Source organism: Molossus molossus, unplaced genomic scaffold (assembly GCF_014108415.1).
Source record: "Molossus molossus isolate mMolMol1 unplaced genomic scaffold, mMolMol1.p scaffold_m16_p_3, whole genome shotgun sequence".
In the NCBI taxonomy this organism is placed as follows: domain Eukaryota; kingdom Metazoa; phylum Chordata; class Mammalia; order Chiroptera; family Molossidae; genus Molossus; species Molossus molossus.
Window position 1 is genome coordinate 120,146,614 of NW_023425366.1, and position 11,712 is coordinate 120,158,325.

At 51.2% G+C, this 11,712-nt stretch overlaps 3 protein-coding genes and 2 non-coding genes across 5 annotated transcripts; 2 read left to right on the forward strand and 3 right to left on the reverse strand.

Moving 5' to 3' along the window:
* Positions 1-2,231: 2,231 nt before the first annotated feature.
* RNF151 (ring finger protein 151) lies at positions 2,232-5,872 on the reverse strand. The gene is made up of 4 exons (XM_036279936.1): positions 5,730-5,872; positions 3,754-5,471; positions 3,352-3,448; positions 2,232-2,714 (listed from the first exon to the last, which is right to left on the reverse strand). The coding sequence occupies exons 2-4, from the start codon at positions 3,918-3,920 to the stop codon at positions 2,232-2,234; spliced, it is 747 nt and encodes a 248-aa protein (XP_036135829.1). The 5' UTR covers positions 3,921-5,471; positions 5,730-5,872.
* On the reverse strand, positions 5,546-5,667 carry LOC118643046. The gene has a single exon (XR_004961933.1). It is a non-coding gene; the product is annotated as a small nucleolar RNA ACA64 (small nucleolar RNA).
* A 107-nt stretch (positions 5,873-5,979) lies between the features above and the next one.
* On the forward strand, positions 5,980-8,312 carry RPS2 (ribosomal protein S2). Its single transcript, XM_036280121.1, has 8 exons — positions 5,980-6,007; positions 6,167-6,346; positions 6,429-6,518; positions 7,033-7,140; positions 7,394-7,567; positions 7,648-7,807; positions 8,017-8,108; positions 8,193-8,312. Exons 2-8 carry the CDS (start codon positions 6,170-6,172, stop codon positions 8,271-8,273), a joined length of 882 nt encoding a protein of 293 aa, XP_036136014.1. The 5' UTR covers positions 5,980-6,007; positions 6,167-6,169; the 3' UTR covers positions 8,274-8,312.
* On the forward strand, positions 7,193-7,327 carry LOC118643014. Its single transcript, XR_004961910.1, has one exon. It is a non-coding gene; the product is annotated as a small nucleolar RNA SNORA64/SNORA10 family (small nucleolar RNA).
* A 95-nt stretch (positions 8,313-8,407) lies between the features above and the next one.
* On the reverse strand, positions 8,408-10,675 carry NDUFB10 (NADH:ubiquinone oxidoreductase subunit B10). The gene is made up of 4 exons (XM_036280122.1): positions 10,421-10,675; positions 9,109-9,247; positions 8,839-8,978; positions 8,408-8,570 (listed from the first exon to the last, which is right to left on the reverse strand). The coding sequence occupies exons 1-4, from the start codon at positions 10,566-10,568 to the stop codon at positions 8,464-8,466; spliced, it is 534 nt and encodes a 177-aa protein (XP_036136015.1). The 5' UTR covers positions 10,569-10,675; the 3' UTR covers positions 8,408-8,463.
* Positions 10,676-11,712: the final 1,037 nt, after the last annotated feature.

The following is an 11,712-nucleotide window of genomic DNA, read 5'->3' on the forward strand; positions in this document are numbered from 1 at the left end:
GGGCCGGGGACAAACTGCAACCGAGGTACGTGCCCTTAGCGGGAACCGAACCCAGATCTCCTGGACCGCAGGCCGACGCTCTAACCGCTGAGCAAAACTTGCCAGGGCGATCTGTCTTTTTATTTTATTATATTTTCTTTTTTATTGAGTTTACTTTTTTTGTTGTTAATCCTCACCTGAGGATTTTTTTTTTTTTTTTAATCCTCACCCCAGGACATTTTTCCATATTTTATTCAGATAGAGTAGGAGGAAGAGAGAGAAACATTGACGTGAAAGGGACATATCGAGTGGCCGCCACCCACACGACCCAACCAGGGCCGGGGACAAACTGCAACCGAGGTACATGCCCTTAGCGGAACCGAACCCGGGTCTCTCTGGACCACAGGCCAGTGCTCTAACCGCTGAGCAACCGGCCAGGGCCTGAGGCTATTTTTCCATTGATATTTAGATAGAGTGGAAGGGAAGGAGGGAGAAAGAGAAACATGTGAGGTCACATCAATTTAATTGGTTGCCTTCCCCACATGACCCCTACAGGCCCCTAGGTCTAACCTGCAACCTAGGTAGCACCCCTGACTGGGAATCGAACCCATGACCCTTCATTTGTGGCTGACACTCTAACTGCTGAGCCAAACCAATCAGGGCTGCCTGGCCTGTGTAGCTCAGTGGTTCATCATGGAGCCATGCACCAAAATGTCACCAGTTTGATTTCCGGTCATACAAATGCCCAGGTTGTGGGCCAAATCCCCAGTGGGGGGCATGCAGGAAGTGGCCAATCGATGTTCTCTCTTCTCTCTCTCATCGATGTTTCTCTCTCTCACTCCCTCTCCCTCTAAAAATCAATAAAGGAAAAATAAAAATAAAAAACTGACCAGGGCTGAATTTATTGGAGTGACATTGGATAATAAAATTATATAGGTTTCTTCTATAATACATCATCTGTATATTTGGTCTTGTAATGGAAATTTAGAAAGGCATTAATAGGGAATATTTAAGTAAATGTTAAAGTAATCCCAGGGATCCTGTCCCTTCCGAAGTCTGGAGTTTGGGAGTGAGCGAGTCCGAGGGTAATTAAAGCCTTGGGGCCCACGGCCTGGTATGAGAAATAACCCAGGTAAATTAATAAATCAGGTAATTTCAGAGTCATTTAAATATTTGAGCACATTCTGTGTGCAAAGCACCTTTCTAGGCACTAGGGAAACTCCAGAAAACAAAAAACCCTGCCTTTGAGTCATTGGGATGAGTTGGCTTTTACTCTGAGCTCAGGAATTTGAGCCATTTGTGCTACTAGCTATGAAGCTGATAAGCAGATTGCTAGAAAGTAACTGGTCACATGCTAGTGGGGTGGGGACTGGGTGGAAGGGCAAGGAATGATTGTGACAGTTAAATGATTAGTGCTGTGGAAAGAAATGATGAGGGTTGGAGTGGAGTTTAGGGGGTGCAATTGCATATTTTTTATTTATTGATTTAAAAGAAACATTGATTTGAAAGAAACATCGATTTGTTGTTTCACTTATTTATGCATTCATTGGTTGCTTCTTATATGTGCCCTCACCTGGGATCAAACCCGTAACTTTGGCATATCCAGACAACACTCTAACCAACTAAGTTACCCAGCCAGGGCAGGGGGTGCAATTATAAATGGGGTTGTGGAGGCTTCATGGAGGTAACACCTGAACAAAAACTTGAAATCGATGAAACATGGAGCTCTGTGGCTGTCAGGGGAACAGTACTTCAGGCTAAGGAACAGCCAGTGCCACAGGCCTAGTGTTAGGAGGAGCAACAGAAGCCCTGCAGCTTCTGGGAGTGAGTAGGGAGGAGAATTATAAGGAGAGGAGGTCAAAGATAATGGGGGTACCCTTTGAGTCACTGGGATGAGTTGGCTTTTACTCTGAGCTCAGGAATTTGAGCCATTTGTGCTACTAGCTATGAAGCTGATAAGCAGATTGCTAGAAAGTAACTGGGAATAAGACTGGGAAAAACCTTTTAACGAGACATTCATTTGAGTGGAAAGACAAGACGTCAGGCAAATGAGAATGAGGGAAAGAGCCTTTGGGCAGGGAGAATAGCCAGTGTTAAGATCCAGTGGTGGGAAAGAACTTGGGAGAGGTGGAGGGAGAGAGGGCAAAATGTACCTGTAGGGTGAAGGGAATATTGTCTGCAGAGGTGGAGGGCTGCAAGCACAGAGATGCAGGGGTGAGCCAATTTAGGGCTTGTGTTTATTTACCCTTAATTTACAAGGTACTCTGGCTCTGGACCCCACACATCTCAGCCCCAGTGCTGCCTTCTGTGGTAACCTGGGCATCCTCTCGCCAGTTGCCAAGAAGCAGTGCATCCTCCTCCAGGAAGCTTCCTAGCTGGGCCAACTGCTGGCGGATGAGGCTGGTCGTGCGATGCACCTTGCGCACGTGCTGTAGCAGGCACAGCACCAGGGTCTGGCTGCGCTCCTGGCGCTGGCCCCAGGCTTCACGCAGTTCTCCGTGGCAGTTGTGGCATACACATTCAGTGGGGTCCAGGGTCACCCCGCAGCTCTGGGGGCAGAGCTTCTGGGTACCATGCTGGCAGTGCTGCTGGTGCTCGGCCAGGGCCCCACGTGCCATTCGTGCCATGCAGCCCTCGTTGGGACAGACCATTAGTTCGAAAGGGCATGAGTTCTGGTGCCCCTTGCGATGGGCCAGGGGGCACCTCACCAAGCAGCCAGCTTCGGCATTCTTGCACTAGGGGTCAGGGAGAGGTTCATCATGAGCCAAACCAGGTCGGGCGTTGCCAGCCCTTGAGAATCCCCCTTCCGTGACATATAGTCCACTCACTAGGAACCAGTGAAATAACTGGGAGCCTCCCAAGCTTTTAAGGCACCAATGAAGTGGACAGAAGGAAACAATTGTACAGGTGCTTAGAGGTGGGAAGAATCTAGATCTTTGAGAGGAGAGTGTCAGGGCCTAAGGCTTGGTAAACTGGGAGGTACATGGCTGAGTTGGTCTAGTGGGTTGTATGTAGGCATGTACGCCAGCCTTTTTTTTTTTTTTAAACCTCAGTTTTCCAATCTGTAAAATTAGGGAGCTGGAAGGTTAATAGCAGACATAGCAGATACATCATCCTGTAAACATTTTCTGTAATCCCCATTTTACATTTGACGCCCCAGGGACAGGGAGGTTATGTAGCTCGCTCAAACTCACACAGCAAGTAAATGGTACAGATGAGACAACTCAGCTAGGTCTGATGACCCCAAGTCTGTATAATCTGTGTTGCTGGAGTAGAAACCCTCAATTCCCTTTGAGGGTGGGGTTCTCCTTGCCTCCTCTCCGGGCTCTGCTCCCCCACGCCCCAAAAAGGGCAAGGAGTGCTTTGAACTACCTTAACTTCCAGGTGGCCAATGGTCTTTCGGAGTTTATTCACATGGACCATCTTTCTTCGTTTCACCTCTTTCCTGCAGCACGGACAAGTCTTTTGTCTAGGAGGCGAGTGGGGGTGAGTGTTGGGATTGGGAAGGGAGTTAACTGGCAGCAACATGTTGGTCCTTTCTCTCTAGCTGGAAAAGACATGAGAGGCCTTTATAGGGACCTCTTGGCTGAGGCCTGGACCAGGGGCTGCAGATACCACAGGGTGAGGTGACCCACATATTTCAGTCTCAGGGGATTTAGCAGCTGAATCTTATGGCCATGACTCATGGCTTTGCAGACCTTCCTGTCTTGGGATACAGGAAGCGGCCCTCATCCCCACCCCTGCCTTCCCAGCCTCTTGGGAACCCAGTAGCACCTGGCTAGCCACCGGTGGATGCACGTCTTGCAGAAGATGTGGCTGCATGGCAACCTCACTGGCCTCTTGAGAACCCCATGGCAGACAGAGCACAGAAAATTGCTGTCAGGAGGGCTGGTGAAGAGGTTGAGATCATATCCACCGCTCTGAAAAGGCCAGGCCAACATCAGGGCCTGGATGGGACCAGGATCTGGTCACCCACTCCATAAGCCCAGAGGGAGACCCCAGCAAGCTTTGGGTGGCAAGGTGGGCCACATGAGAGACCCAAGTGGAGGGTTGCCCACTTGAAGGGGCAGCTGTGAGGGTCAAGACCCTAGAATATTAATTCCCAGCTGGAGAAGCTGGCCTTGGCCTAGTTATTCTTGGCCAGAGTCCTCTGAATGGTTCTCTTGTTCCATTTGGGAGCTTGTAACCCACTGTGCAACCTTTCTCAGTGTGAGAATTGGGGTCCAGCTCTGGAGTTAGACACAAATCAAAGGGCCAAAGGCAAGAGGGTCTTGGGCTCACCATGATCTGTGTCTAGATGGCAGCTCCTGACCCCTGGGGCTGAGGAGCCTCCATTTCACAGTGGGAGTGGGCTGACATCACAGTGGCATTGTCCAACTCAAGCCAATCACAGCCCCGGTCCAGGGCCCACTGGGATTCTACAATACCTAGCTTACTCTCCTTCTCTAAAGGGGCACAGATGAGGGATAGGGTAGCCCGGACCTGGGACAGGTCCCTATAGCTTCTGCCTTGATGGTGGCTGAGAGCTGATCCCCAAGCAGCACTAGGCCAGGAACCAAGCTTCTAGGGGCAGTATCCCCAAGACTGAGACTTTAGCAGGAATGCAGGGATTGTTCCCCTCGCTCTCTCTCCTAAAATAGTGCTGCCCTGGTAGCTAGATCTCCAAGAGTCTTAGTCTTAGGATCTGAGGCCTATGAGAAAGGCATAGAGAAATCAATTCCAACCTGAGAAACCAGCATGTTGGCACATGTAAAGCACAGAAGAGACGAGTGTTTCTATACCACAGAGCAGTGAGTTCCTCAAATTCTAAAGACCCTAACCCTGTGCTCAGTGCAACTGAGCCACCATTTGAATTGTGAATCTGACACTCCTTTCCTTTGCTAGTGGTTAGCAGTCCCAACCTGACTCCCATCGAACTCAAGATACATCATCTGCTGATGCGGAAGGTATGGGGTGTGGGGCTGTAGTCACCCACCAACCTTAGAGATTCCAAGTTTTACCCGTGTGGCATCTGAAGTAGAATAGGGCTGGTTGGGAGAAAAAGATGTCCCCCATAAGTCTTCCCTTCACAGCACACATTGATCCCAGCATCAACAGATTTTCCAGGCTGACGAGCAAGGGACCAAAAACACCCATGCCAACATGAGTTAGACTGTTACAGAAGATTTGGAACGCCAGAGGAAGCGAAGAGGTTCTTTTATTCACGCATGCGGACCCAGAGGAGGCAGTCTCCAAATTCTGGGCACCAAGTTGTAGGGCGCACCTAGCTTTATAGCAAGCTGAGCAGACATTCTTTAGATGTGAGAGCGATAAGCAGCTTACAGAAGCAGGAAGCAAAAAGGTCTGGTTATCTCCTGGGTACTTGTTTTTTTCTGAAATGGCAGTTTACTTCTATCAAGACCAATAGCTTTATTGAAAGATGAAGACACTGAAGCAACCCCTACCCCACGGTCCTGGCGGCTTCGGCCTCAGGCTTGGGGCATCCAGGCGTCCTGTGGGCAGAAAAACGGGGTCAGGTATCTGACACCATAGCACCCGAGCAGCAGCACCGGCCCGGAGTCCCGGCGCGTGTAGGGGCCTGGGTTTCACCTCCCCACACGAGTGGGCAGTGAGCTGAGGCCCCGATGGCTCTGGGCGCCGAATCTCACCCACGGCCACGGCAAAAGCCGCAGGTGATTTTCAACCAACGCCGATCTCCCGAGCACCACCCAGCGACGCATAGAACCCAAAAAGTAGATAACTTCACCTACCTGGAGCTCAAGAGGGCGCCAACGCGGGGGCGCCTGCATTTATAGCACCTCTGCAGTCACTCAGATTCCGGGGCAGCAGCCTCCAAGACGCGATGACGCGCGTAGAGCCCGGCGGGACCGGGCCCCAAGAAGCCAATCACAGACTTTCTTACAGGTCCTCGGAACACTCGTGATGGGGCGGTGCAGTTTAGTTCTCGCGGTACTTGGTGCCATATAAAATTTCCCTCCCAGAAATCTTTGCTCTTCTTTCCCGAGGAGACACGTGAGTGTCCGCTCTTGTGTGTGCGGCTCGCGGGGGCGGGGGGGGAGGGGGCGCTCTGCGGCGGGAATCCGCGGACATCGGGTTGGACCTGGGCTGGCGTGATCCCAATCTCAGGCGGGAGCGCCATTCCGGGCGACCGCAAATGCCTTACTGACTCTTTTTTGTCGCTTTTCAGCAAATGGCGGATGACGCCGGTGCTGCGGGAGGGCCCGGGGGCCCCGGGGGCCCTGGAATGGGAGGCCGCGGAGGCTTCCGTGGAGGATTTGGCAGCGGCATCCGGGGCCGGGGTCGCGGCCGGGGTCGGGGCCGGGGTCGCGGCCGCGGAGCTCGCGGAGGCAAGGCGGAGGACAAGGAGGTAGGTCCGGGCCATGCGCGGGATACTTCCCCGTGGGCGGCACTGGGTAGTCAGCCCCGTCATCGGCGCCTTTTCTCTCCAGTGGATCCCCGTCACCAAACTGGGCCGCCTGGTCAAGGACATGAAGATCAAGTCCCTGGAGGAGATCTATCTTTTCTCCCTGCCAATCAAGGTGACGCGTGGGTCTTTTATTCCTTGTTGAGGTATTGGGCAGGTGCAGCCTTGAGGAGTCTCATTTGGCATAGGGTGGAGGGATGAGATTTATTGCCGGGCCATTGAGGGGCTGACCTCGGCTTTATGTTTGAGAGGTCGTGTGAGTGTATGGGTGGCCCGGCTTTGACGTTATCAACTTGTAGAGAGAATGTGGACAAGAATACCAGTTCAGCAAGGAAGTCAGCTGAAGCCTTCCAATGACTGATGTTCACAGATGTTTATTCTATTTTGTTTTACTTAGTTAATCCTTAAGTTCGTCTTTAAATTCTTTACTTGCTGATTTTAGAGAGGAGGGTAGAGAGAGAAACATCAATTCGTTCTACTTTTTTATGTAATTGGTTGATTCTTGTATGTTCCCTGATGAGATCAGACTCACAACCTTGGCCTATCTGGAAGGTGCTCTAACCAACTGAGCTACGGGGTAGGGCTAGATGGTGTTTTAACGTTTATGTCATAATTCTCATTTCTCGCAGGAATCCGAGATCATTGACTTTTTCTTGGGGGCATCCCTCAAGGATGAGGTTTTGAAGATTATGCCCGTGCAAAAGCAGACGCGTGCTGGCCAGAGGACCCGGTTCAAGGTATCACAGCCACCTTGTGTCTTTTTGGGCTGTCTCTGCCAAATTTTGTGAGACTCTCTCAGCTCTGCATTGTTACACTTGGTTTTCACACGTGTGACTTTCGTAAAGGGGAGAGAGAGAAAGGATCGCCTCAGGACCTCAGGTTGGCCTCACAGTGGCCACTCTTTCCTTGAGGGGCACAACAGGCTCTTGGTGGTGGTTTACTGATGCTGTGCAGGACAGTGGACCACCAGCCACTTCAGTCTCTTTACAGGCATTTGTCGCCATTGGGGACTACAATGGACATGTTGGTCTGGGTGTTAAGTGCTCGAAGGAAGTAGCCACTGCCATCCGTGGGGCCATCATCCTAGCCAAGCTCTCTATTGTCCCTGTGCGGCGAGGCTACTGGGGGAACAAGATTGGCAAGCCCCATACTGTTCCTTGCAAGGTAGGCTGGGGGTGGTAATTGATGGGGTCTTCAGTGGCAGACACTCTCCTGCCCCAGTGTTCTGATCCCAACCCTTTCAGGTGACTGGCCGCTGTGGCTCTGTACTGGTGCGCCTCATCCCCGCCCCCAGGGGCACTGGCATAGTCTCAGCCCCTGTACCCAAGAAGTTGCTGATGATGGCTGGTATTGACGACTGCTACACCTCGGCCAGGGGCTGCACTGCCACCCTGGGCAACTTTGGTAGGTGTCTTACACATGGTCTGTGGCCTCTCAGTGCCACTTAAATCAGTCTGGGTGGTTGGTTGGTGGCATAGCTTCAGAGAGGAAAACCCTAAATGCATCGGGAGACGTCGAAAGTGGCCTCTTCCTAGGATTTGGGGACAGCTTCTGTCTCTATGTCTGGGGTTTTGTGTTTTGGATGAATCCACCAACCCTATTTCCTTTTCTAGCCAAGGCCACCTTTGATGCCATCTCTAAGACCTACAGTTATCTCACCCCTGATCTCTGGAAAGAGACTGTGTTCACCAAGTCTCCCTATCAGGTACTTCTTGCCCTATCACCTTGTTAACCTATTCAAGTACAGTGTGTGTTTGGCTCTACAGCTAAAGCTTGTCTATCTTTCTAGGAATTCACCGACCATCTTGTAAAGACACACACCAGAGTTTCTGTGCAGAGGACCCAGGCTCCAGCTGTGGCCACCACATAATTTTATACAAGAAAAAGTGAATAAAGCCTGTTAATTAAATTAATAGTTGCCTTCTGTTAAGCTGAAATTGAATAATGGGCCTTACATAAGATTCATCAGTGTATCAAGATTGAGGGCTGAAGGTGACACCAGAATAGATTTCATTACTCTTTATTTTACTTAGCAGTGGTGACAGTCATGTGAGGGGGAATCAAAGAGCAGCAGCAGCTTCTTTAGCAGCTTTTCTCTCTGCAAGCATCCTCTGCTTCTGTTTTGCCAGGCACTTCCTGGCAGAACAATGAGCCCCTAAGTCATGATCTGAAAAAAATGGGGGGAGGGGTTATGAGCCATTTCTGCCATAATAAGAAAAGGGATCTTGATTACAGAGAGGAATGTAGGCAATACAGGTACTGGGCAGAAAGGGGACCTGAGGTACAGTGATAATTATTTCACCCTGCAAGACTGATCTAATTAGGCTTTGAGCAATGTGTAGAAACCATTGCAGGTGCATTGAATTAACCAGTTTTAGTAACAGCTCACAGGAATAGAGGGAAGCAGGAGTCAGGTTGGATTGAGGCTCACTCACATCGGTCCTGATAGGCCTTGGCCACCTGGGTGAACTGCTCCATCTCTTTGGCACAGTTTTGCCTGTAGCTCTCACCTTCCCTCTGCTGACAGGCCTTCAGCCTTTCCTGGATAATGTTGACGATTTCTTGATCGACTTTGCTGAAAGAAGAAGGAACAAGAAAGGTGGTCTACAAAGGCCCAAGGACCAAATAAAAATAGGAGCTGTGGTCTGGCTCCTCCACCCCCCAAGATTTTGGTTCAAAATTCCCCAATCAAGGGAAGAACATACTAGTCTCTTTTCCACTGCATTTCTGCTTCAAACATGCACAAGACATCCTTTTCCTTGCACTCGGTGATGTCTGGAACCCGGCGGAACTCCCGATGGTAGTAGTAATACCTGTTCTTTGCATGCTGCTGCTCTATAAACTCTGCAAAAGAGAAATTCCCTGATTCAGGCCCCGTTGGTTTGGACAGGCCAGTTTAGATAGGCTGATCTCAATTTTTACAGACTAGCAAGTGGCCTCTCAAGTGTGGGCTAGCTCACAGAGTTCCCTGTTACTGTGTCCCCACAATAACCCTATGGAGCAGGTCCTTACAGAAGGAAGGCAGGATTCAGAATCCAGGTTCTAGAAGCCTGCCTCCTGCCTGCCTAACAGCCCCCATCGCAGGGACGACTCCAGTGTGTAGTACTCCAATAGGGAGCCACCTGCTGGGATTCAAGTCCCAGTTCCCGCACCGCTCACCTGGCCTAAACTTCCCCTTAGGGAAATTATCAAGTTGAACTAGGGAAGAAACAGCAAAAATAAAAAGGGAGTGGGTCCAGTGTGGTGCCTTTTCCAGACCTTGGGATTTTGGTTTGCTGACTTTATCCTAACAAAAGAGAGACCAGAGCACGCTATGCACCCCAAATGTTCTGTTGAACGAATGACATTGGTTAAATTAGCATGGATGAATGGCCTGGCACTAGTGACTGAGGGTAGGATATCCTCTTGCTGCTGCCCCGTGGGGCTGTCTGAACCACAAACTGGGCAACAAAGAACTCTTTTAAACAGTCTGGTTCAGACCAGAGACAGGGCAATTTGGGCAGCTTTCAAGGAATTTGGGCACACACGTTTAACAAGTCACGGCACGTCTAGGTTGAGGGAATTCGGCCATCATATGACCACCCCGGTCATTTTGCAGGCATGCAGAGGGTTAGCGGATAACTCCTGCATTTAAACACCCGTTTGCTGACTCTTACTGTACACAACAGGATGCAAAGCTTGCAGGGAGATGGGGATCTGACAAGCCCCAGGGCACTGATGATTGCGATCGGCAAAAAAACCCCTAAAACTTGGGCGAGGTGGGAGACCAGGAGTGCGTGGAGAATCCCCTAAGCGGCGGGAACCGGAGAGCGCTGAGGGGGGCGTCCTCGGAAGCAAGGCTTGGGGTGCAGTTGGGGGGGTCTAAGTAGGTGACGAGGCCCACAGATCTACGGGTGGGCGCCCAGGATGCAGCGGGGATAGTCAGGAGAGCGAAGCTAGGGGTGCGTCAGGGTGTCCAAGTTGGGGCACCGGGTCCAGGGATCCCGGGGAGCGGCGAGGACCAGGTGGAACCCGTACCTCTCACCAGGGTCACAGGCCGGTCCACGAGTAGGTCGAAGGCCTTCGTCAAGTAGGTGATGGGGTTGGGCAGCGAGGTTTGCGGTGAGGGCGCCGGCGTGCGGCTCGGGGGCACAGGGTACACGTCCTTGTCCCAACTGTCAGGCATGGCGGTGGCTCACGGAGGGATCCCTCTCGGGCGGGCACCGTCCCTGCCTCCGCCTCTGTGGCGCGGCCTAGCTCGCCCGCAGCAGAGGACGCCCGAGGGTGACTGCGCCTGCGTAAGGCGGGCGGTGCCCGCGAGGCACCATGGGACTTATTCTCCCGACACGCCCAGGTGTGGGCCCCGGCAACACCTCACAGCCTGGGCGCCCCCTCGTGGTACTGACGCGCCATTGCACATACGGCCCTCTCCTTGGATCTCTATGGAGCGGTTCTGCTTACGTTCTAATATATACATATAAAATGATAGATTAGAGATGATTAGATGATGGTGATGATGGTGATGATGATGATAATAATAGATAGATATATAGATAATTATACATAATATAATTAGCCGGGTGCGCAGTGGTTAGAGCAGCGGCCCTTGTCAAGGTCACGTCTTACGTGAGTTGCAGGTTGATCTGGGGTGGGGTCCTTGGGGGCGTGTGGGATGCAACCAGTCCATGTCCACACCCCCTTCCACTCTATCTAAAAATCCATGGAAACCTTGGGTGAGAATTAACAAACAAAATAAAATAAAAAATATATAATTAAAAATAAAAATAAATCAATAAGAGGATACTGACACAGGAATAAGTAAACTGTTAAGGCCCATGCCACGTGTAGCGAGGAACAAGATGAACATGGACTCTTCTGGAGAACTCAGGGTGGTAGAGCAAACAAATAACAAACTACTCTTCCAGGATGCCGTCTTGGATTGCTCATTCCCTACAGCCCTCTCTGGGCTCCACTGTGCTTGCCAGTGGATTTGGGGGGCCTGCCTAGGGCATAGCAGGAGGCAGGACTTGCTCCTGGGCATAGGGTACACAGGTCCTGTTCTGATGGTTTCATCCTGGCCCTGAGCACTGTTGTTCCCCTGAGGCATCTCCACTGACCAGGGCCCTGCTAGCTGTCCTCCATGATCTCCACACCTGGCCTGGCCCCTGACCAGCACTAAGAAGGGGGCTGGTCACTTCCTGGCCAAAGGCTGGGCCCAGAGACAGAGAGCCATCAACTCTGTGGACACACAGAATCTGAAAGATAGAATCACAGAAATGTCAATCCTTCATGAATTCTTGGAAACACACTGTCAGACTGAATAAGCGGTC

Excerpts from the sequence above, each read along its gene's own strand:
- RNF151 (XM_036279936.1), bottom strand. The coding sequence starts at position 3,920 with ATGTTGGCCTGGCCTTTTCAGAGCGGTGGATATGATCTCAACCTCTTC. Across the intron at positions 3,449-3,753 it reads ATCCACCGGTGGCTAGCCAG|ACAAAAGACTTGTCCGTGCT; the intron begins GTGCTACTGGGT and ends CTCGCCTCCTAG. Across the intron at positions 2,715-3,351 it reads TTGGCCACCTGGAAGTTAAG|TGCAAGAATGCCGAAGCTGG; the intron begins GTAGTTCAAAGC and ends CCTGACCCCTAG.
- RPS2 (XM_036280121.1), top strand. The coding sequence starts at position 6,170 with ATGGCGGATGACGCCGGTGCTGCGGGAGGGCCCGGGGGCCCCGGGGGC. Across the intron at positions 6,519-7,032 it reads TTTTCTCCCTGCCAATCAAG|GAATCCGAGATCATTGACTT; the intron begins GTGACGCGTGGG and ends CATTTCTCGCAG. Across the intron at positions 7,141-7,393 it reads GCCAGAGGACCCGGTTCAAG|GCATTTGTCGCCATTGGGGA; the intron begins GTATCACAGCCA and ends GTCTCTTTACAG.
- NDUFB10 (XM_036280122.1), bottom strand. The coding sequence starts at position 10,568 with ATGCCTGACAGTTGGGACAAGGACGTGTACCCTGTGCCCCCGAGCCGC. Across the intron at positions 9,248-10,420 it reads GCCTGTGACCCTGGTGAGAG|AGTTTATAGAGCAGCAGCAT; the intron begins GTACGGGTTCCA and ends TCTCTTTTGCAG. Across the intron at positions 8,979-9,108 it reads ATGCAGTGGAAAAGAGACTA|CAAAGTCGATCAAGAAATCG; the intron begins GTATGTTCTTCC and ends TTCTTCTTTCAG.